Source organism: Peromyscus eremicus, chromosome 1 (genome assembly GCF_949786415.1).
Source record: "Peromyscus eremicus chromosome 1, PerEre_H2_v1, whole genome shotgun sequence".
NCBI lineage: Eukaryota > Metazoa > Chordata > Mammalia > Rodentia > Cricetidae > Peromyscus > Peromyscus eremicus.
In genome coordinates, this window is record NC_081416.1 from 22,186,643 (window position 1) to 22,211,270 (window position 24,628).

General features: G+C 46.5%; 1 protein-coding gene across 1 annotated transcript in view; it reads left to right on the forward strand.

The window, feature by feature from the left end:
- The window catches only part of Sorbs1 (sorbin and SH3 domain containing 1), a 229,348-nt gene extending 209,283 nt beyond the window's left edge, over positions 1-20,065 (forward strand). Inside the window, exons 26-31 of the mRNA XM_059258360.1 lie at positions 2,545-2,739; positions 4,130-4,861; positions 14,919-14,978; positions 15,697-15,755; positions 18,818-18,930; positions 19,848-20,065. Coding sequence (XP_059114343.1) covers positions 2,545-2,739; positions 4,130-4,861; positions 14,919-14,978; positions 15,697-15,755; positions 18,818-18,930; positions 19,848-19,915 — 1,227 coding nt within the window. The 3' untranslated portion in view covers positions 19,916-20,065. The remainder of the gene's footprint in view (positions 1-2,544; positions 2,740-4,129; positions 4,862-14,918; positions 14,979-15,696; positions 15,756-18,817; positions 18,931-19,847) is intronic.
- The last annotated feature ends 4,563 nt before the right edge of the window (positions 20,066-24,628 follow it).

Consider the following 24,628-nt stretch of genomic DNA (forward strand, 5'->3'; position numbering starts at 1 on the left):
TAAGGGGAATCAGAGGCTTTTCTGAAATGAGATTTTATTTATCTTTATTTTATATGAATGGATGTTTTGCCTGCACTACCACATAGGTACAGTCCTGTAAGTCCGTGTTCAACCAACATTTAGTGATGAGCATTGTGTTGATGACTTGATCTAGGTTTAATATATATATATATATATGAGAGAGAGAGAGAGAGAGAGAGAGAGAGAGAGAGAGAGAGAGAGAGAGAGAGAGAGAGAGAGAGACGGAGAGACAGAGACCAAGTGGGGAGTACAAGGCCATTGGTACCAGGAGGGATTTTAAAGGCTTTGAAGCCAAAAGTCAAGTTATCAGATGTGCAATTTGTGTGGAGCTAAATACTTGATCTAAGCCTCCACTGCTTCATCAAAAAGCAGGGAGAGAGAAGGCCTCTCTAGGGTGTCGTAGGGACCTGGATGCAGCAGTGTGTGTGGACCTGCGAGTGTGACTTGGGCCATCTGCTCAGTGCTCAGTCCACAGTGCTGCCACTGTGGCTATTGCCGCGGAGGAGCTCAGAATGCTTAATGTGACCATAGTGGCCTTGTGGGTGATAGGGCGGGGGACACATTTCTTCTTCCCATTGATTCAGACGGTTTCTATATGTCATAATTATCTAGCTTGCCAAAGTTATTAGAATTACTGATTTCCTTAAGGATCAAGAGAAGTTAACTCATGCCTTGAAAAAAGATAAGCAATATCTTATACCATATACAAAGAAAAAAAACAGAAGTTTCCTAACTGCCCAATGACAGGGAATCTATGATTAAATCATTGTATATGTGGAAAGAGACTACCCCAGAGTAGTCAATTAGGTTGTATAACATCTACACAAATGTAGAATTATGTGAGGCTTTGTTCCATATACTTGTAATCCTACCACACTGGGAGGCAGAGGCAGGAGGATGATAATGAGTTCAAGGGCATTCTGGCTACTTAGCAAGATTGAGTGTGTGTGTGTGTGTGTGTGTGTGTGTGTGTGTGTGTGTGTGGTTTTCCTTGATAAAGAAGGTTCACTCTATATCATTAAGTATCAAAAAGTATGTAGGGGAAGGGTCCAGTAGCTAACCTGGTAAAGTACTTAGCATACAAGCCTTAAGACTTGAGTTCAACTAGGTGATGGTGGCACACACCTTTAATCCTAGCACTTAGGAGGCAGAGCCAGGCGGATCTTTATGAGTTGGAGGCCAGCCTGGTCTGCAGAGTGAGTTCTAGGACAGGCACCAAAAACTACATAGAGAAACCCTGTCTCAAAAACAAAACAAAACAAAACAAACAAACAAACAAACAAAGACTTGAGTTCAATCCCCAGAATTCATGAAAGTACCGAAGTTGTCCTCTGTCCTCCACACAGGTACTATTGCACGTGTCCCCTCACACCTACCATACACACAATGCTAATAATAAATAGCATGTGTGAAAGTCAAAGTATGACACATACTCAATTTCCATAGAGGGAAAACTGAGCAAGTCTAATTCATACACATAGAGGTAAAGCTGGGAAGCACCTATGTCAAAACATTGACAGGGATTATCCCCAGGGATAGCATAATAGGGGATGATTATCTTCTGCTTTATGTTTATTCCTATTTTAACTTTTCTATAACAGCACCTAAGACTAAAGTACAGAAAGGAAAATGAAGAGAACCTGTTGAGGGTCTGGTAAAGGCACTAGCTGCCAAGACTAAGGACCCGACTCCAGCAAATTGTGCTCTGACCTCCACCTGCATGTTGTACCACCAGCACTCCTCAACCACACACACACACACACACACACACACACACACACACACAACACACACACACACACACACACACACACACACACACACACACACACACACGGGAGAGAGAGAACCTTCCGACCTGGGTGTGATGGCTCAGACCTGTAATCCTAGCACTCAGAAGGTTACAGTAAGAAGACTGTTAAGAATTGAAGGCCAGCCTGGGTTACATAAGTGAGTGTAGGCCGTCTCAAACAAAGACTCTAGAGGTGGCTCAAGGGTTAAGAGCACTTGCTGTTCTTGCAGAGGATACAGGTTTGATTCTCAGCACCCACATGGTGTCTCACCACCATCCGTAGCTCCAGCTCCAGACACTCTCTCTTTTGACTTCCACAGGCACCAGGCAAGCACATTGTGCACTTACATACATGCAGGCAAAATGCTTACACAAATAAAAATTAGTTTAAAATAATATAATACTAAAAGAACAACCCCAAACACAACCCTCCAAAGCCTTTGCCTTGCAGATGAAGACTGTATATGTGACCGATTTGTACTAAAGGAGCCTAAGACACTACGTTTGCCTTCTGGCTGGAGGGCATACATCTGAGCTCTTTACTGAAACGCTTAACTCCCTGGTTAAGGAAGCTCTACTGTGGTAGCGTTCCCAACCCAGTACTCCATCCATGGCCAATAGAGGTGGCTCTCGTGAGCATAGAGTGTGTCGACGGATACAGAACAGTGCAGGGGCCTCAGATAGGCTGTGGTGTGGTGGTCCAAGGACTCTTGCTTGGCTCTGTCTTACAGGGTGAGAGGATTACACTGCTCCGACAGGTGGATGAGAACTGGTACGAAGGGAGGATTCCTGGGACGTCCCGCCAAGGCATCTTCCCTATCACCTATGTGGATGTGCTTAAGAGGCCGTTGGTGAAGAACCCGGTGGATTACATCGACCTGCCTTATTCTTCCTCCCCCAGTCGCAGTGCCGCTGCAAGCCCACAGGTATCTAAGCTCTCATCCTCAGCTTGAACTTTTCATCGTCAGCTGTGTTGATGGCACACGGCCCCTCGGGGATGGCTGGCTCTCTCATGGCTCTGATTAAGAACTGCCTTGATCAGGGCAGTCTGGGGGTTATTTTCCTACATACCTATGGCATTTTCCTAGCACCCTAAATATCTGAAAGAGAAGGGAGAGTTTAAGGTAATTACTGTGGGGATGAGGTGAGAGGGGAAAACACAAACAGAAAAACACGTGACATTATCATTTTGTGCATCCCTGTGAAGTTGGTGGTGTGGAGGCCACCGCTGTAATGGCCCAACATGTTTCTCTTTGCAATATTGTCCGTCAAGATTGGCTTACAGATGACAGTGGTTGGGAGATAGTTTCATGTTCTCATCCTTAGACATGTGGACCAGATTCAGAGTGCTTTTGCAAGCATTCACTGGACCCAAGTTGGAAAAGAAACTTAAGAGTATGTCAGTCTCTCTTGGGTCAAAGGGGAGTAGTTAATAAGTACAGCAACATGTTTGTGTTTCTGAACATTAATTATGAGCATAATTGTTTAAAATGTTATTCTAAATGATGCCCACTTTCCCAAAGCCAAGAAAAAGGAGAACTCTGAATTGAAGAGCAATATGGTAGGATGGCATCTTGTGGAATGAAATTGGAGGAGGATGGCTAAAAACTGTGGGACTCAGTGGTGCTGACATGGGCCTCTTTTCTCTCGTCCTCTATCATTTCCTTCCCTCCCCATGCTGGTCACTGACACCGCAGAGAACCCTTGGCACAAAGCCGTAGATGGGCTTTCCTGAACATTCTGCCTTCTCACATGAGAAGGTCTGAGACTGGAATGGCCGTTCTGCTCCCTAAGAGCATGGGGAATTTTCGCTTGACGGTGGCCAAGAATAATTGTAATACAAAATGACCACACAGTTCATGCTTCTATCTGGAGAACTCTGCAGAGCTGAAGAAAGGGCCTGGGCAGAGGCTGTCCCCCTAACCCTGCCGTTCTGGGTCAGGGCTGTGGCTGCAGAAATGGTTTAGTTGGCTGGGGTGGGGCACTTCCAAGTGTTTTCCTCTGAAATGGGACTCTGCAAAGCAGGCCAGCACAGCCCACAACTATCCGATGGGAGAGCCTCTCCCATCTCCCTGCCTCTTGCCTCTCCTGTCTCCACCCTGCTTGCACACACTCCTGTTTGCACTCAGCCACAGGAGGTTTCTCTGCCAGCCTCACCAGATGGTTTCTGTTTTGGACACCAGGGTGTCCTGCTCATCCTCTCTGTTTCATTCTCCTTTATGCCCCTCGTGGTGATGCTCCTCCTTTCTCCTTTATGCTGACGCTTTGATCTTTGCTTCTTTCTTTTGTTTTCTTCTCTCTCCTTTTCTTTTCAAGTGTACTAGTCACAGCAAGCTCATCATGCCAGCCCCTTCATCTCTACCCCACCCCCGCCGAGCCCTGTCCCCTGAGATGCACGCCATCACCTCCGAGTGGATCTCGCTGACTGTTGGGGTCCCAGGCAGGCGTTCTCTGGCCGTGACACCACCCTTGCCTCCTCTGCCTGAGGCTTCTGTCTATGACACGGACCCTTTGGCCTTGTCAGCGAGGGCCCGCCCCTCCCTGCCACTCAGCCTCCCCTATTCGGGTCGGTCAGCGGTTTCCCCGCTGGCCCTGCCTCCACCCCACAAAGCCTACTCCCTGGCACCCAGTGCCCAGGCTCCTCTTCACGTCAATGGAGATGGTGGTATTCACATCCACCAAGATGGCTTCTCTCAGCCACCACTTGGGAACTCTGATAGGGTCATCTCAGAGCTTAGTGGTGCCTTTAGCAGCCAGAGCAAGAGACAGCCCTGGCGAGAAGATGGACCTTATGAGAGGAAAGCAGAGAGCGAGGCAGGTGAGAGATGCCCTGGTGGACCCAAGATCTCTAAGAAGAGCTGCTTGAAACCTTCAGACGTGGTCAGGTGCCTGAGTTCTGAGCAGAGACTCTCAGAGTTCCACACTCCTGATCACAGCCAGTCCTTCAAGCCTCTGGGTAGCCCTTTCCCAGCCTGGGAGGCTGGGCCACCAGAGCTTCACAGAGGTGTCGAGGCTGACAGAAAGGCTGCTCAGAGTGGTGTAAGCCAGGTAGGCCTGAAGCATGACCGGTGGTGCCTTGGCCTCTTGCTTGGCATGGTGGAACATACCAGATATCTCACCCCCTGGTCCATTAACTGAGGCCAAGTGGGTGCCCGTGAGATTTGTTTGCTTGCCTTGGAAACAAAGGGGTGGCCAAGAGGGAATGGAGGAGCTGTGGACTAGGGTGTTGGCTGGGGATAGCTCAGGGAAACATACTCTACCCTCTTGAGATGATTTGAAAGCAGATGTCCACTGACATCTGCTACCCTGGTACAAAAGCCCATGAGCAGGAACGCTTTCCTTGTGGCCCATTCATGTCCTAGATACTGTCCTTGATTTGCTTTGACTAACACAGCTGAGAACACCAGGCTTTGGTGTGATGTGGTGTGGTTTTCTTGTGAGATGCACTGTTTCCATAACTCATGGCGCTCAGTTTTGTCGGGTCTTTGTCTTGTTTTGTGTTTGTGTGGGACTAAAGGGCCACGTTTACAGTGAGCAAAGACGTTTTGGTTCTTCAGAGATGGGAGGATGCAGGAAGGAGGGGCTTCTGATGTGCTTGGGGTCACTGAATAGGCATCATAGGTTTTGAATGATGGTTCTTCTAAGTGAACTACAAAGATTTCAGTGTATAAGCCAAGGTAGACTTAGGGTGTTTTGAAGGGACATTAATTTGATAACTAGACAATTTTGCCTGTGTCATTTAGTACCCAAAAAGTCAAGGACTTTGGGCAACATTTCCATAATAACCAAATTTGAGTAACAACTCCATCTAACTGCTGTTGTGGAAATTGTTCACTCTCTTAGAGACTCGGTTTCTGACTTTTGAAATGAAGATAATCTCCCTCCTAGTGTGATCCAGAAAATTCTTTGAAGTAATGCATGCAGGTGTTAAGCACAAGCACTTTGTAAGAAGAAGATAGAACTACTATCTTAGGTGTTCTAAAACTGCTTCTAGGACCAGGGACATTATAGAACCTCAGTAGAATCAAGTGCTTTCCTGAAGCTGTCTTGAAGCTGTTTATCATCTGTTGTATATAGTACCCACAGTGCACTGTGCTCCTCCCTCAGACCTTCAGTCCTGTTTGCCCTTGGAGCTCTGTTTGCTTTTTGAGTATAATTCAGGGTGTGCTGCTTGATTTATATGGTCTATGGGTAGGGTCCAGAGGTTGTTAAATCCCTTTCTTGAGGAGCCCATATCCAGTGACAGTGGCAGACGTAGTTACGTCACCAGGCTGAGAAAAGGAACACAGAGGCATGAGACGTATCAGGTCGGACCTCCACATGCCAGTGTGTCTGGTGTGGAGATCACCGAGGGTGATCAAGTGTGCGGTAGTTTATGTGGAATTGGGCTTAGATAACAGAAAGTTAGCAAGCACTACATCCTTACTCCACCCCCTGTCTGCCCACCGTAGTTGCTCATGTATCAAGTGGGGGTAGAAGCAGACAGTCCATCCCTCCCTGGAAGGGCTGTTGTGGTGGTTAATAAAATAGTGGCTATCAATAGGGAACTTGGCACATGGTCAGTCTCTGTTAGACAAGGGCTTCCTGCTGTGGTGCTGTACACGGTTGCCCCATCTCTCAGTATGGGGCTCTGGGGCAGGTGCTCCTGAACTGTGTACTCTGAAGAAAAGTGTCCATCTGATTAAGAGGGAAAAAAAATAGTTCACTGGAAGAGGTCGTGGAGTTGCTGGTTGAAAAGAATGAATGATCTGACAAAGGAGCGGTTCACAGATCAACCTAAGGTGCCTGCAGCCCTCCTGCTTGCCAGGAGTGAGTCATCACTGCAGTCTGTTCCAGGAGTCAGTGTGTACCGGAAGTGCGCACAGAACTCAAGCACCAATGAGGTTCAGGGCACACACTTCCTGCTTCCTGCCAAGGACAGAGCGGACTAGCTGGCAACACCAGAGACTGTGCTGATTGGAAGGCCAGGCTTGTTGAGGATTGGCTCTCCTTTCCTGGCGAGTCTCTGGACACCAAGTGTATCACTTCCTGTTCCTCCCTTCCTCCTGCTTTCCTGGCACAAGACCTTTCCCTGTGGATATGTGGGAGCCATAGTCTGGTTGGCTCCTTTTAAGAATGAGTGGTGTCTGGAAGGGCAGTTGTGCTTTTCAGCCTCTCACTTCACCCAAGGCAGCTCTGGGGATGGGTCCTTCATAAAGGGCTCGGTCCTCTTGGGGCCTGTTTGGCTGATAGGCCAGCTAAAGATGGAAAGGACTTACTTCATCATCTGATCTCTAGTGGCCCTGTCAGGACATGACCTCAGGCTGTGACCCTTGTTTGGGTAAATGCATTCCAGTATCAAGAAACTTGCCAGCCACTCTTCCCCTTGGTGAGCCCCAAGTTCAGTTTGTACTTTTGTTGGACTGAGGGACTTGGTTGAGCATCTGACCAGTAAACAGAACATTAAGTGAAAAGGCTGTCCAAGATGTGGTCATTTACTCCTTCTTCTAAATATCTAGTATCCAGCAGTGTGCTAAGTGCCGTGCAGCCGAAAGGCTTGGACATCACTGCACATTTCCTGTACCTCTCAGGAAAGTCTTTCCTCCCAGGCTTGGAAGGCTTCCTAGTAAAATGGCCATTTAGACAACAAGGAAGCCTCATCTTCCAAAGTCTCCCCAGCTTTTGTGCCTGGATATGTTTCTATTTGTCCTTCACAGCTTCCTGTAGACGCTATTTTTTCCTAGGAAGCCTTTCCTGGCTACCTCTCCAATCTCTGCACTACTGGCTAAAGAGCTCTGAGCCTGACCTCTGTGAGCACACCTTTGCTCAAATGCATTTGTTCCTGTGCAGGCCTGTGTCCCTGTAGAGCATTAAGGCCCTACAGCAGGGCCCATGACACCTGATGTATGGAATGTGCTCAGTAAATATTTGTCAAATGAAAGAAAAGATTAAAAAAAATAACTGAGCAGAACTAGAAGAATTTATGATAGTGACTGTGGAGTCAGCCCTATTCACAAGTACTTACAATGGAGAAGAGAGAAACACAGTCTATCCTGGAAATTCAAGATGGGAAGACATAAGTGTAGGAGGAGGAAGGTGATTTCAAGTAGCATTTGTTGTGGGTTTTAAAGAATAGAGAGTTTTCCCATCAATACAGTGGGATGGTGATTGATAACCAAAGGCCCATAGGTGGGAATTACAAAGTGTATATGAAGAAGGGTATGTTCCTGGATTCAGTAAGCTTCGGATGTACCTACACATCAGTAGAGCAGTGGGATCTTGCCAGGGAGACTGGGAACATAGCTTGGCCTATGCCTGTCTGTGCCCCCAGCATTCGCCGTACCCCTTAACATCACAGAAGCCATCTTCCTTGTGTTCCTTGACCAGGTCCCCGCTTTCCTTCCCCTGGGTCACCTGCCCCCATCCCAGCTGTCTGGATGTGTGAACTCTTGCAGAAGATACTTTGACGTCTCGGTCACTTCTACTGTCAAAATGTTTTCACTTTGAGCCGGCTGCTTGTGTTTTTAGTTTGTTTTCTCCGAAGAGCAGAAGGGATAAATCAGTGTCAGGGTCTCCAGGGGAAGCAGGGAAGAACATTGGTCTCCAGGTTCTGGTTCTGGCTCTGCCATCAGTCGGCTGAGTGTCTGTGGATGAGTCACATCTCCTTCCCAGCAAACTTCCTTGTCCGTAAACAAAAAGATGCAGACGTGGGAACTTAACTTCCTTTCAGCTGTGGCATTCTGTGATGGGGTGAGGATCCCATGTGAATTTCAGTTGGAATGAGAAAGAACATATCAAATATTAACTGTGGACTTTCACATAGATCTGCAGAGCTTCACCACTGAAAAACAAACACTTTGCTTTTACTGGTTTTTGAGTGACAACTTCGTTGACTGGACAGAAACACACATAGGTACAAACAAAACACCCAGGAGGTCAGGATTGACTGGCATGTTCTTGGCTTCTGTTTGGTATAATTTTGGCTAATACCTTGTAGAACAACCAATCTAGAAAGTAAAGGTAGAGATCATGTGGGAAATCTTGGTCATTAGCACCACCGAGTATTTACTGCCTCTCCCCAAGGGAGAAGCAGTTTGCTGAGTGGAAACTGGATTTGTGTATAACAGTGCTTGACATTTGTGAGAAACCTCATCGAATTTCTATGTTAAACCCCGAATCCCTGTGATCCCAGAAGTCAGGAAGTAGAGGCAGGAGGATCACGGAGAGGAAAAGAGCAACTTAGCTGAAGACGGAAAGATGTGCTATGGTAACCATGTGGGAACTAAGTCAGTTCCCAGAAAGCTAAGAACAAGGCAGAGGACTGGCTGGAGAATGGAACTCAGAAATGAACGGGAATGAGATGTACTTGTAAGAGCAAAAGGGAAGTTAGAAACATTAAGATCACACAGAGAGAAATATTAAGATGTTCAAAGGTGGGAAATGTTTTCCTTTGACTCATTCAGAAGGGAAGTCTCTAAGCACACCCAGCGAGCATTAATGGTTTATGAAAAAAGGAGACACTGGACACTGTTCTTACAAAATAACCTGCAAGTGTTCTCTCACCAAGACTAGAAGCCGCAGTGCCCACCCCTACTGTGTTACCCAAAGAAATGGGGTGCATCTGTGAAATCCAGGTGCCAGCAGTGGAGCACTGGAAAGGTGACCTTTCCCCAGCACTTCCCTGCATGGACTGGCCCAGTGGCTGTGAAGTTGCCCTCTGGCAAGGCACCTAAAGGACCCAGGAGTAGGGGCTGGATGTGCAGAACTTAGAGTCCAGGAAACAGATGGCCAGATAGACTGGAGATAGCACACTTACCACAGACCACGTAACTGGGACTCAGCTCAGGCAGTGACTCTTGTGTGATGCTGAGGAAGCAGGAAGAAGACAAAAGATGCCTTTCCACCCACGAGAAGAAGGTGGCCACTGGGGGTGGGAGGCAGAGGTCAGGGATGGGAGACTCATTTTGTTTGGGTTGTATCAATTAAGAAGTTAGGAATCTGGGGGCCAACAAGATGCCTTAGTGGGTAATAAAGGCATGTGCCACCAAGCCTGATGATCCAAGTTCGATCCCCAGGACCGTGTGGTAGAAGGAGAGAACTAGCTCCTGACAGTTGCCCTCTTTCACATGCACACCATGGTATGTGCAGTCCCCTCAACCAATGTAATCTTAATTAAAAAAAATTAGAACACATGGGATTTGTACTTGGCACATTAATGCCTCTCTTCATTCTCTTTAGTTGTGAAGAAAAAAGCATGAGTTACCCTGGGAATGTCTTCCAGTTCTTCACACCTGAGCCATACCCCTGCCATCTCCCCTAATACGACAGGGAAGGTAGACTAAGTTTGCCATGAGAACACTGAGTGTTGCTGAGCATTAGAAACAGATTCGAGTGGCAATGAAGTCAATGTGTTGGCCCATGGTTTGTCTGCAAGGAGAGTAAGTCTAAGCAGTGAGGAGGAGCCCAAGTGATTGTCAGTAACTAGCTTTATATTGAAATTGCCATCTTTTTCTCGTTGGATGTTGTTGGAGAACTCCATGGAGCCAGAAGCCTCTTTGCTGGTTCTCTGGGGGTTTCCTGAAGCAGAAACTCAGGAGCCTGCGTCATCCAGGCCTCCCCACTCCGCTGGCAGAGTTGCCCATGTTCCGTGAACAGTCAGTCGGTCTTGTGTCACTGTCCTTGGGCAGCACCTCATCTCCCACGTTTACAGAAGTGAGCTCTCCGTCTGTGTCTAGAGGCTGTGATCTAATAAGTCGAGGGGCTGCCTCTTCCCAGCCATGTCTGTGCACCCATTCCTAATTACTAATTCATAAGATGGGCTCACCCCAATCATAGAGCGAGGGCCAAAAAGAACATTATGAACCACACACAACCCTACTGCTTATTTTGGAATTTGAAATCTTTGCTCAGAAGATGGTCAGTGTCAGAGCTCAGGTTGTTCATTGTCCCATTAGGAGGCCAGTGCAGGTGGCCATAAGGTGGGGTGGAATCTGAGGAGGCGCAGGGCATGACATAGCTAGAGCATTGCCATCTCAGAGACGCAGGTCTGGTGGCCTCTCCACAGAACAGCAGATTCCTGACGTTCACGTGGGGACCCGCCTGGGCCACACAGGGGCTGGGTGTCTCTCCCACCTACCCCTCCAGGCTGCTCTAGCTCGTGTGTGGCTTATTTTGGACTTTAGCCTTTGGCACACACCCAGAACTGGAACAGGATGCTTAGTAACTGCAGGAGCACCAGGTGCTTTCTGGGTCCAGAGGGGATTAACAGCTCCAGGGAAGCTAAGGTCAGATTTCCAACAGACTCCTAGCTGAAGACAGACAACAGGGAAGCAGAGCAAGGACGCACACACAGCGTTCGTGGGGACAAGGGAAAGAGCACCCTCGTTCGGAGGCAGCTTGTGTGAGTCCAGAGAAAGCAGTTTCTGGTTCAGCAACTAGTTCCTGCTTACAGTTGGTGGGGAGGTGAAGGGCGTGCAGTGTGTGCGTGCTTGAGTGTGTGCATGCACACACCTTCTATGTTGGACTGGTTGCTGTTTTTCCAAGCACATGGAAAGCGGGAATGTGACTACAGAATCCAAGATGTACGTAGCATGAGCTAATACTCTCTTTATTCTTAGCACCAGCTGGGTCCTGATGAGAACATGTATCTACTCTTAGGCTTAAGGAAGGGCAGACTCGGAAGCCCTGAAGGAGGGCACTGCCAGTTGAAAGGGGATGTGAAGCGCATACACAGTTTAAAATTTCCTAGCAGCCATAGTAAAGCAGAGTGAGTTAATTTTAATAACATATACCATTTAACCCAATATATTCAAAAGTTATTTAATGAGCTATTTTATATTCTTTATTTTGAATCATAGCACATTTCACTTCATACTTGTTTCTCCTGTGCTCACAGCCACTTGTGGCTATTAGTGCCTCACAGACAGCACAGACTGAGGAGGAACTGTGAAGCCGAACAGTGTTAGAAAGTGGAAAGTGGAACAGGAAAAGTAAGACCTTGTGCCTAGAGGGAAAAAAAGTCCTCTGAGGTTAAACAGCCTTCCAAGTGAAGGTCTGATCCAGGTAATGGGCATCAGTGGTTTCCAGCTACATAGAAGCTTCCCCCCACCACCACAGGTTTACATTCCAGCTGTGTGAGATGCTTCATTAAATCTAAACAGGGAGAAACCAAATCAGATGATGTTTACCTTGACTACTTCCTTCATTTATCCAACACTAAGTGGGGAACCTCATCCACCCTACCTCTCAGGAATGGGGTTGTCTGTACTCTGCAGATGTTAAAAGCTGGGATGATGGCTACTGTCCTCTGCTTTGGGTATGGCTAGAGACAAGAGGGGCTGCTAACGGAGCCCCTGATAGGCCTCTAGTACTGTGGTTCCTCAGGTTAAATCAGATGCTGTCTTTTATGGTGCACCAGACCGCTTACAGGAGGAAACGCCTTTCGCACATCTAGAGTAAAGCATTCAGGAAGAGAAGTCAGAATGTGCATTTTTAGAAGAGGTAGACTTTGAGTGTTGGTAACATAATGTCAGCCATCTCAGCCTGACTGAGGGGAGGTGTCATGTGAGAGTCACAACAGCGCTCAGCTCTTGGGTTCACAGACTTTGCTACCTTGTGCAAGGCTCCAGTCTTCACTGTCCTCTCCTAGTCAAAAGTTAGTAAAAGTAAGAAGTGAGATGTGAGCCATTGGACCTTTGTGTGTTTATACAATGGCATCTCCATCCACATTCAGTCCCCAGATCCTCTTTGGAGCAGCACACTGTTTGCCAGGTGATTGACTCCAGCCACAGCTTTGGCACTGAGTTGATTGAAAGATGCTAGGTACTTTTATAAGTTGTGGACACATCCTAAGAGTTGTCTACATCTGACCTGAGATCATCAGGCTACTAACCGGAGTTGGACTTTTTGTTTTCAATGAGAACTTTTGTTTTTCATGAGGTGTGACCCAGACTAGTCTTGGCACAGTGAGGTCAGAGAATCTGTCTTGAGGTCCCCTGCAGCCTTGCTTTCCAAAATCAGGCTGAGAACCAGAAGCATCAGTACCAGCAGCTAGCAGTGGCCAGTGTCTGGCACAGCCCAGATAGCAGAGTCAGAGTCTGTGCTTCAGTAGGGTCCTGGGTGATACCAACATCCAGCAGGATTTTAGACACAGTGCTTGTCAGCACCCTGACTACCTGATGGAGATGACGCCACCATCTCTCAGACAGCCATTTCTGCTACTGGGACAGCACTTGTTCTAGAATCAAGTCATGGTCTATCAGTATCCCCCACACAAGGTGTCCAGAGGTAGCATCATTGTTCTGAAGCCCACAGAGCAAGTGCTTGAAAATGCCCATTTTTCTCTTCTGTTACATGGAAGCCTTGGCCCAGAGGCAGGGCAGATGGTGGGTAACATACGAAGCCAGCTCCAGCCCCTGGCAAAGGCCAGCGGCTCCCAAGACATCCAAGAAGCAGCATGAAGGACCCTCAGTTTTGTCTTCCCCTTCTCTGCTGCCAGGGTGGAGGCCGAGGGGGTGGGTTCAAGTGGTTGAGGCCATCGAGGGTTTTAGAGAACTTGAAGGGGCTTCTCAAAACAAGCATGGGGTCTGGAGAGCTGACTCAGCAATTAAGAACACTGACTGCTCTTCCAGGGAACCTTGGCCCAATTCCCAGCACCCACATCACGGCTAACAACTGCCTCTAACTCTGATTCCAAGGAAATCTGATAACCTTTTCTGGCTGCCACAGCCATTGAATGTACATGGTACACAGACATACATGCAGGTAAAGGACCTATGTACATAAAATAAAAATAAATAAAACTAAAGAAAACCAACATTAAAACAAACAAAAACCCCAAGTGCAGGAAAGTGATGCCTGGTGTAACTGTTGTTCTGCTGGGCGCTCTACAGGGTGAGGACATCTATCTATCTATCTAGTAGAGGTGAGCAAGAAAAGTGATGTGGTACTTAGCAGTTTACTTCTCACCAGCTGCGGTACTGATGCGTGGCACTACTCCCCTCCGAGCGTGCTCTTGTAGGAGAACAGTATGGTCCGCACACCCTGCCTGTCTCCTGGTCTGGGGATGTAACCACTGGTGATTATGTCCGTTAGCACACCTGATAAGGATACGTGGAAGGTGGTGGTGTGAAGGCTCAAGAAGCCAAGCAGGACAGTGGCAGAGGCCAGGAGACCCCTGCACTGCCTGTGTGACCTCACTCTCTCTCTCTCTCTCTCTGGCCCGCTCTCTTTTTGTGCAGTGTGTGCTGCACAAAAGATTTCTAAGTGCCCTTTTGAAAGACGGTGGGGCCGCAGTGGCCGGTTGCAGTTATTACAGGTTACCTCGAGGGCGTCTCCAAAGGTGGACTTCCAAGTTTATTCAGAGAGACTTCCTAGAGTTTGGAATTGAATCCTTTTGGAGAAAATGATTCCAAACTGTCTTCCAATAGCAGCTTGACCAGCTTAAAAGGAAGGTCTTCATGGCCCCAATTCCGTATCAACATGTGTAGCCTGGGCTGGTGATGAATGACGGTTCCTTGCTATGTCTCTCTCAGGACACGTTGCTCTGTGTCTAGAAGCAAGCTGGAAACTCATTTCATACCTCACCAGACTATGTCATGTGCACATTCTTCTGAGGCATATGGTCTTGTTTGAGACTTCATCTACTACCCAGGAATATCTCAGTAGTGGAGTAGTCTTTGTGAATGCCCCAGTGTGGGGCCTGATGGTTCCACCATTGGCTCCCCATCAACAAAAACCTGAAACCACCTTTGACACAGCAGACCAAAGGGTTCAAAATGGTACGGGGTGGGGCAAAGAGGCTAGGAGGACTGTTCCTAAAGGCAGCCCTTCTCTGTGTCTCTCCTGCCAGTCTGAGGGTCCTGTGTTGTCCTTCTCACCTCACTGCGGCCACATTTCCCATTTCCCATTTCATTGCTGGATGCTTGCTTCTAACTCTGTACATCTGCATTTTCTCCTGTGCATCTGCCATGTTGTCATGGAAACTCAGTGGCCACGGGCCACAAATATCTGGTGTCATCTGAATGTGGTGGTGTGGTACGTGTATTTGCTCATGCTTTTATTTTGAATCCTTTCCAATGTGACATCTGCTAAAATGTCTCCCTTATGATTTGCTTGGTGATCACAGCCTTCTCATCATTCATTGAGCGCAGGACCTGATCTCACAGAATCTGAAAAGAGCTATGTGGTAAGATGCTTGTTGAATAAGACTGTGGCTTTCCTAAAGAGAACCCTTACTGACTGCAGCATGTAGACCAGAGTAACGCCTGGTAAACATCCCGCTGTGGTTTTCAAGAGTCCACAGCTGATGTAGTAGGGCCAGAGATTCGGCCACCCTCTACGCCTCCAAGAGAGCAGAGGAATTTAGAGTCGGTTCCACTCTGCCTGCAGGTGGGATTAAGTAATGTGCCAGTGCATGACTGGGGTATTCATTCATGTATTTCTAGCCTGAGATTATTCCAGCTGTAACAGTTACTCACTAATTACAGGCTTTTATGCTGCTGCTTCTTAAAAACAGTCATACTAAATGTCAAATTCCTCTGTATCTTACCTGTTTTTCCATGCTTACCTGGATCCCTCCTGCACTCCACTACTGGAATCTCTATTGTTGGTTTTTTTTTTTTAACCTGGATCTTCAACTCTGTTTTCTCCCTGGACTTACGTGCTTCGTCTGGAATGTTACATCTCTTCCTCTCTCTTTTTTTTTTTTTTTTTTTTGTCCCCACATTGACTGTTTTATGGGGGTTTCTGGATATCGTGGGGCCACCTCACAGGAAGCGGTTTGCAATGAGATCATAAACATTGCCGAGAAATCCGTTCATTACTGCAGCACTGTCTCTCATCCCCTTGACTTCCATCACAAGGTACCCCCCTCTGACAGTAAATCATCTTTAATCGTTTCTCAGCAACCTCAAGCCCAGCAGCGGAGAGTCACCCCAGACAGGAGTCAGACCTCACAGGATTTGTAAGTACAGTCTGAGAACTTTGGTTTCTATGTTGTACTCTCCACTTTGGAAAATGATGGGCTGACTACGTCACAGCTGTTTGGGGGGAATGAGCTAATTGCTTCCCGCCTCTGGGGATTTCTAGGGAAGGCCATATTTCCTGTCGGCCAATGAAGACAGGTGGTAGATGAATAAAAGAGGTCATGGGCTCCTGAGAGAGAGAGATGGGTAAAGAATTAATGGCCATACAAGGGGAGATGAGAGTTGTGCTAACCAGTTTCAATATCAATGCTATGGAGAACAGAGGGAAAGGGACAGTTACTTCTGAGCTGAAATGAATGAACAATGTTGATTTACTTATTCATTCAAAAAATTTATTGGATATGCCCTATGGCTTATACATATAAGAGAAAATTCCATTCATAGAAGAAGAAAAGTGATTTGAACCAGGCTTTGAGAAAAAGGTATGGAGTGGGTAGTGTTTGGAGAGCCTGAAGAAGGCTTGTATGACTAGCAGATTCATGGAGGTGAGGATGAAGGTGAAAGTTAAGATGTTAGGGTGGGACCAGATTCTAGACTGGAGCTGAACTAGGTTTGGATTTTATTCTGCAGACACCGGGAAGCCGCTGAAGGTTTCTAAAGTGAGGCTCATATTGACCATGTCTGTTCTAGGGAGATAACTCTGGCAACAGATGAAGGATGGGATTCAGAAACAAGGGACAAGGATGTTGGTTAGGAGCTATGAAGTCAATCATGGTGGTCTTAGCTAGAACAGAGTGAGCTTTTCGTAACCATAGAAATATGTAAGACAGAGAGACAGGGTAAAGAGTGATCCGGCAGTGAAGGAGAGTAAGAAAGAGCAGCAGGAACAGGCACAGGTCTAGGAATGCTCACTTTGATGGAGCAGAGCCCAGAGCATCTGGCCAGCCATGCTGCCTGCCTGTGAGAGACCAGGTGTAGAAAATGAGAAAGGATCACCAGGCAGTCCCTCCGGCAACTTGAAAGATGACTGGTGACTAACAATAGAGAATGTGGGCTGGAGAGATGGCTCAGAGGTTAAGAGCACTGACTGCTCTTCCAGAGGTCCTGAGTTCAATTCCCAGACCCACATGGTGGCTCACAACCATCTGTAATGAGATCTGATGCCCTCTTCCGGTGTGCAGGCGTACATGCTGTACACATAATAAATAAATAAATCTTTAAAAAAAAAAAAACAATAGGGAATGTTCCATTAGAAAGGGTTGAAGAGGAAAGTTTGATGATGCATGGGGTGGGGTGGGGTGGGGGACTGTAGATCCAGAGACACAGGAGATAGGCAGAGTCTTAGGCATATTTGTGCCAAAGAAAGGGGCGACAGAATTGAAAGGTACAGGTAAGAAGCTGTAAGTGGAAGAAGAGGGTTCAGCGTGGCCAGGAGAAAGGGTATTTGCACACAGTAACAAGGACAGGACAGCAAGGAGAGACAGACAGTCTGTCTCTGTAGACTCCGGTCTGGCAGGGAGGAAGATTAAGGTCTTGTCACAGCAAGTGGCCATCTTGGAAAGTGGGGACAAGAATCCGAAGCACTGTGTTGAGAGTGGGGTACCAGAACCAGTAGAGGAACTCAACTGGAGAGATTCTAAGCTGCTGGGGATATTAGAGCTGAGTGGGACCAAGGCCACAAGGGTATAGATTTTCTCCAGTCTATCTCCACCATTTGCCTACAGACAAGCAGAGTTGTTTTTCAGAACATGGACTAGCAAAGCAGCCACGGTGGAAATTAAGGGGACGGGCAGTTTAAGATGTTAGTGAGGATATGTATTAGGCACCTAGCTGTAGGAACCCAAGTTAGGTAGGAAATAAATACAGAAATGTGAGAAAAGGTATTCACTTTCCACCTTGAAATCTGTCTCCATCTCTTAATGTCTCACTAGAGACCTTCCCTCTGTCAGCCAGGTCCTTCCACCAAAGTCGCAACACACTGGGAAAAGTAGTGAAAACAAGTGTCCTATGTGTGGCACTCAGCACAAGCCTCTTAGTTCTGGAAGCCAACGCCACACATTGTTTCTAGTCCCTCTTACTCCACATTGGAATTCACTGACTTTACTGCAGATGGCTCCTTTACAAAATTCTGGTGCTACTGTGGTGTTTAAAAATAATGAATATTCTGAATTGTGGCATTGGTGCGTATTAGAGGAGGCTCTGAAAGCCTTTGGTAAGGGAATGAATGAAAACAAAGCTCTCCCTTGATGCTAAAGCTGATGTCAGTTTCACAACAGCTTCACTGTTTTCAGAATACAGAGCAATGCAAACCAGATGCCCTAGGCCAAAGAGCAAGTCAATAAAAGCCTTATCTCCAGCTATCATTGGGGTGGAGCAGAAGCAGAAAGCTTTCGGGGTCTTCAGAAAAGGAGCTCCACACTTTGAAACACTCAAGAAGGTTTTGTTAAACAGGGAGACAGTGGGAATGTGCTATATTATTACCAATAATTAGTATTGTTTTGTTTTTGTTTTTAAGACAAAGTCTTACTCTGTAGGCCAGGAGCTCAGTATGTAGCACAGAGTGTCCTTGGGCTCAGTCTTCTTGCCCCAGCCTCCTACAAGCTCAGATCGCAAACATGAGCCGTTCCACCTGGCTGGAAATCTACTTTTTAATACATTTTCCCACCTGTCTATGTCTATTACCTCTTTTTACAATGACTAGAATTTAAACTCCTGGGACTAAATAACTGCCAATTATTTTTAATAATTTACCTATGTCATCCTATTATTAAAAAGGGTGTGGTTGACTTTAAAGGCAATAAAGTGAATAGCGGGGGATGCAGACAGTAAAGGTCTGCCATTCCATCGCAATGGAAGAAAACTGAATAAGGTTAATGATTAATCATTAGTGATATTCAAGAATCCCCCACCCTTGTCAGTCTTAATTGATTTAATGCATTCCTTCAAATGCTAACCTGCTAGAGAAATAATCAGTGAAATGTTTTCATCATCAGATGGGGAGCATTCTGTAAAGGTTGGGTTCACGGCACTGGGATTTATGAATGGTCGTTACATCCTGTCAGCGACTGAGCCACTCACTGGTCCTTTTTCTGGTTTGTAGATGTAGCTACCAAGCATTGTATAGCTATGTGCCACAGAACGATGATGAGTTGGAACTCCGAGATGGAGATATTGTTGATGTCATGGAAAAATGTGACGATGGGTGGTTTGTTGGTAAGAGTTCCATCATACTTTTCTTCCTAGTGGTTTAATGCAGGAAGGCCTGGGAATGATGGGACATGTGAAAAGCAGTCTTCTTTGCACAGAAAGCAATCTCCCAGCCCCTGCAGGAATGCAGGGCCACTCATTCTCAAGGTAGTATATGAATGTTACTGAGTAGGACCTAAAGCCCAGATAGGCCAGTGTCTGTGACACAGACAGCAGGTGTCAAATTCATCATTGCTCTTAATTGAGTTCCATTTATATTTCTATTGTGTATATGTTTAACATTTCACAGATTGCATTTTTAAAGCTGGTAAGAAACAACACAAGAAACATTTGGTTAAGACTAGGTCTCCACCATAAAGTTCAAGCACATGTGTGGATGTTCCTAAGGCCCTTTTATTTACTCTAGGCTTTTAATAACTTGAACAGAAGCAACCAGCTCAAATAATAAAGGGCATAAGGCTTTTCCATTTCCAACCCTTAGGGAAGGGACACCAGTTCTCTCTCCCATGAAGGCTGGCGTCCTGGTTGAAGGAAATACTTTGGGATGAGTATCTTCCTTTCACACCTTAGCTATTTTCAGAAGCAGCCGAGTGCAGATTTAGCAGCCCAGCATTTCTAATCAGTGAGGATGGTGTTGGGAAGAACATTGGGGCTGGTCGTCAGAAGATTCTGCCTCCAGCAGCGGTTAAGCTCAGGGACCTGAGAAGTAGTACTTAAACTCCAGGTCCCTCCATCTGAAAAGTGTATCTTGCTTGCCCTGCCTCCCCACCCCCCATCATTTTGTAGCCCAGATGATGTAGCTATGGAAACTGCGGTGTGGGATTGTTAATAAGGGGCCGTGCAGAATCTCCAGCGTTCTCTCTGAACTCGGTGTGTCTTCTCATTTTGTGTCTGTTTTTGTTTGCTTGTTATATTTCTTACAGGCACTTCGAGAAGGACGAGGCAGTTCGGTACTTTTCCGGGCAACTATGTAAAACCTTTATATCTATAAGAAGACTGAAAATCACAGAGATTATTTTTCTCAGAGGATGAAGCATCATTCATGAACTGGTCTCTTTATTGAAATATTGAGTCAGTAGGAAAATTAATGCAGTTGGTAAAGAATTCAAAAAGAGGAACAAAGAAGTGTGTTTAAAACCCACTGTGTGTCAGGGCTTAACTGTGTGCTGAGGAAATTGGTATTTATGTGGCTGCTTCTGGGAGCTGCTCCAGCCCCCACGGCTTGGGTAATCTGATCTGGAGTAGTGTCCTGTGAGCAGCATTAGCCAAAAATGTGTACAGTCTTTACCCACTTGAATTTCAAAGGGGCCCCCTGGGGCCAGATAGGTCAATCCCCAGCAGGCCCCACGTCTGAGCATTAATGACCACCCCTGCCTCTATCCCTGGCTGTCCCAGAGCCGGCAGACCACCAGTGCTGCTAGAGGCCGGTCTGAGTTGCTGAGGTTTTCCTTCAGCACCATGACTTGATGAGGTCCAGGTAAAGAAATGGAGGCAGACCGAGCACCCTGGCATTCAGCCTGCTGGGTGACATTGCTCTTGACTGCTCTGATATTCAGACAGAAAAGCATGCCATGTTTGTCCTGAGCTTGGGAGCAGGTGGCCAGGCAGATAGGTTACATTTGTGTTTCCACTTGACTAAGCCAGTCACCTTGGGGCTCTGGAAGTCACTCGAAGTATACTCCTTTCCTGGTCACTATCCCTGGTTGGGCAGGGTTGGATGTGCCTTTTTTCTCTGGCTTAGTATGGGTTTGATTGATACACCTAGCCCATAGAATCCAGACTGGCCTCTAGCAGTTCTCTTAGCATGGGTAGATGCAAGCTGGCTGCTGAGGCACCATGGTAAGGCACTCTGAGACCTGGGGGGACCCCAGTATTGCCTGTGGAGGGGTTCAGAGACCACTGGGATTGTTGTCTTACCTGACCCTTGTCCCCTCCTGCCCACCACCCTGAGCCAGGGAGTCTTGGTGCACATGGTGAGGCCTCCACTCAGAGCTGAGGGATTATACACTGTCTTGGGTATGAAGCAGCAATTCTGCTCCTCCTGATGGCAACCAGGAGTCTATTGTCTGTGACACCTGGGTGTTGAGCACCACTCTGATTCTCTGTTAGATCCCCAGTTGACACAAAGATAGGTATGGCCTGTTCCCAGAGCTGAGCTTGCCAGGTGTTCAGCTGTGTGGATGACATAGGAAAAGGAGCCCAATCTAGAGAGACTGTGATACGTGCAGAGGGTGTGAGAAGGAATGAGTTTCTCCTGGGGGAGGGGGACACCTTAGAAAGCATTGTCAGGTTCTCATCTCCCTCAGCTCACTTCTGAACAATGAGGATGCTGGGAGAACCTTTGTCTGAGGGTAGTTTATGTCTGGGAATACTTGGATTTTTTCCCAGAGTCTCAGCCTCTTATTCTACCCACAAATACATGTACAAGGTCACGAATACCAGGAATTGTAGGTGATGGGGGTATATACTGGAACCCCTGGCTCTCTGCATGTGGTTCAGAATCACGCGAACCACTCTCCCGAAGTCTGGAGTCTACAAGTTGGCAACATTTGTTCTTAGTGACTGCCTCGATGGCTGTTCCAGACAGCATAGGATCCCACTTGCTTCCCCCACCTACCCGTCAGCCACAGTTCTCCAAGGAAGCTCTCAGGAAAGAATTTGCCACTGATTGGTTCACACTGAAAAATAGAAGGCTGATAGGAGGAATGTGTTGCCTCTTCCAGGAGACATAACTTTTAGCGGACAGAGCAGAGCCCTTAGTCCCAAGGGGGAAGGGTGTGGAACTGAAGGGTAGAAGCTTCCTGGTCAGAAAAGACCCAGTGACTCTATGACCTGTTGCTTTGGAGGCCTGCTTCACCGGCCAATAGCACCGCTTTCTTTTTCTCTTTGCCCCTCTTAGAGGGAGTGTGGCAGAAAAATAGATAATAAATAAATGCGTACGTGCATTTTTCCCCACTTGGAATGCAGTCCTTGCTCTCTCCTAGAAGCCAATCATGAATAGTGCAATTGTATCTAAATTTCCTGAGGGGTGCTTTGTGATTAATTAGGCAATTTCAAACACCCCTTTAAATACAGCTAGAAAATAAAACCATTTTGTAAAAGCCACATTTGCATCCAATGCCAGCCTCACACAGAGTATCTTCCAAAGTCCAGGTATGCCCATCTTTAATAAAATCTTTCCAGCTTCCTACATATGAAAAATAAATAAATAAAAAGAGCAAAGATTTCCAATTACTCCTTTGTCTTCAGACATTTAGTAATATAAAGTACCTATTTTTATGCTGAAATGTTTATACAGGTTTATTAACAGCAAGCGCAACTAACTGGCAGCATGCCTCACAACATGTTTTGATATATCAGCCATGCTTCCAGGTAAAGGCACGCCCCAAACTACTTACCTTTTGCAGTCTCTCTGGAATCGGTAAAAGAAAAGACATCATGTTTGAGAAGTGGGACTGTAAATATGTAATGTATATTTAACTTTGTGTAGCCCATGTACCTACCTTGTATAGAAAATAATTTTTAAAACTCGAGCAGAAATGGAGTAAAATAAGGAAGTCATGAAGGGTTTTTTTCCCCCCACTTTTATTTAAATGAAGGAATTTCAAATAATTCACCTGCAGACTTTTAGCACAAAAATAGTCATTGGAAATTGTTAACATATACAGTTGTTCTTTGGGGAAGAGAAGACAACTATAATATCATTTACAGTTTTCTTTTTGCCGTTCTATTTATCTGCAGTAGTATTAAATCCTATTGCTGGAATAGGTTACTACCAAAAAAAAAAAAAAAGATTATACTCAGAGAAAAAGGTAACTGACATATGTAACCTATGAAGGTATTGCATTTAAATTCCACACCAAGTGCATGTACTATGCAGACACAGACTTTTCTGTTCATTTATTTTTCTTTATTGCAGTGGATTGATTTGATAGACATGTTGAATTACTACTTTGATGTACATATTATTTAATAAACTTTATTCAGAATTGTGTGGCACCTTTGTGTTCTTGCCCTTTATTGGTTCTTTCTTCCTGTGAGAGAAGTCCCACTGTGCTTCAGATTCTCATGCCTGTCTCTCCGTTCTTAATCCCTGGCCGCCAGGTTTCCTTTTTCTCAGTGGCATAACACTGATCGTCAGTACATTGATTAAAGTATGTTATTTGTTCTAATAACAAAAACGGTGATTCTGTGTCTTTAAGAGCCAAAGTGAAACATGAAATATATGTAAGTCTCAGCTCCTCAAAACATGGGAAAACAACGGTATTTAGTATTTGAATATCCAGTGTGGCTGTGAGTTTGCTGCTGTGGCGAGTTGCTTGGTTTTTCTCCCCACATCAAGTATATCAAAACACTCAGCCCCCATCCCAGTCCCCTTTCCCCTTCCATGACCACCCCTGAAGCCACCCCATGGCTGTGAGCTCCCACCTCACTCAGGTGGCGACGCTGTGCATATATAGCGGGACCCTCAAGGAGAAAAGCCTCAGACCTCCTCTCCCTGTCCTCTGCTCCCTCTAAGTAGCAGTTTGCAGCTGTTACGCAGTGAGCTGGGGTCTCAGACAGGCCAGGAGAGGGTTGCCTTCCAGGTTCTGCTGGTCTCCAGCCTGGCCCAGGCTCACAGCAACTGCTCACCTTCCTCTTGTGCCTCTATCCTGTCCAAGTCCTTCATCTTCAGACTACATTTAGAACCCAGCCACTTCTACTTATGTGATCAAGCCGTTTTCTCTTGCCCAGACCATTGCGAGAACTGTAGCTGGCCTGCTGGTTTCTCCCTTGCCTCCTCTCCCCCAGCCATGACAGGGCAGCCGAAGTAATCATTGTGAAATTGACCATATACTCTGTTGGTTGTGGACTGAAGCCATAAGCACTGCCCTTACCTCTCCTTGGTGACCCATAATCCCACCTGCTGATTTCTGGTGGCTTGTTCTCACCCTAGTATCCCTAGGGTTCCAAAATCATCCAGCACTCCTCAGCCTTAGAGCATCATGCTCACTAGTTCTTGTGCTTGGAAGACCCTTTCCCCAAAAGCAGTTGGTTTCCTTCCTCTCTTCCTTTGGGCCTTCGTTTTGTTCTGTGTGAGACTTTCTCTAGTCTCCTTATATAGGACAGGAACTATTGTCCCAACTCAAGCATTCTGTCCTCTTTTTGTTAATGAATGTAGGTTTCTCTGTACATACTGAACATACATGGCTTCATATAGTGTATTATGCTTTTCCTTTAATAGAACTTGCACATAGATCCAAAATGTATGTATCCAGTTTTCTATTGTTGATACAAGCGTGTGAGATTCTTGCCAGCTTTTTACCACAGTGAAAGAATGATGCTCTTTGGAGTAGAACTGTTGACTCTAAGAAGGAACATTTCAAACCTTTGGAGAATGTCAAGTTGCCTTCCTAGGTACCAACTTCTACTCCTGCCAAGTCCAACCACCGCCAGCCTCCCTGAAGTGCTGTTGCTTGGCTTTGGCTAGGCACTTCACAGCACTCTTTCTGGATCTCCGCTGGGTTTCGCATCCCTTCTCTCAGCACGTGCTGCCCCAGGGACTGATTCTTCACAGTCCAAGTGTGGGCCAGAGCGGCACTCCTTTGACGGCCCTTTTGGTGAGAGACCCAACACTATTGGCTTGTGTGGAGACATACCAAAGAGAGTTGGAAGTAGCCTCAGGTAGGAGTGAACCCTGGAACTCAAACTTTCTCTGCTATAT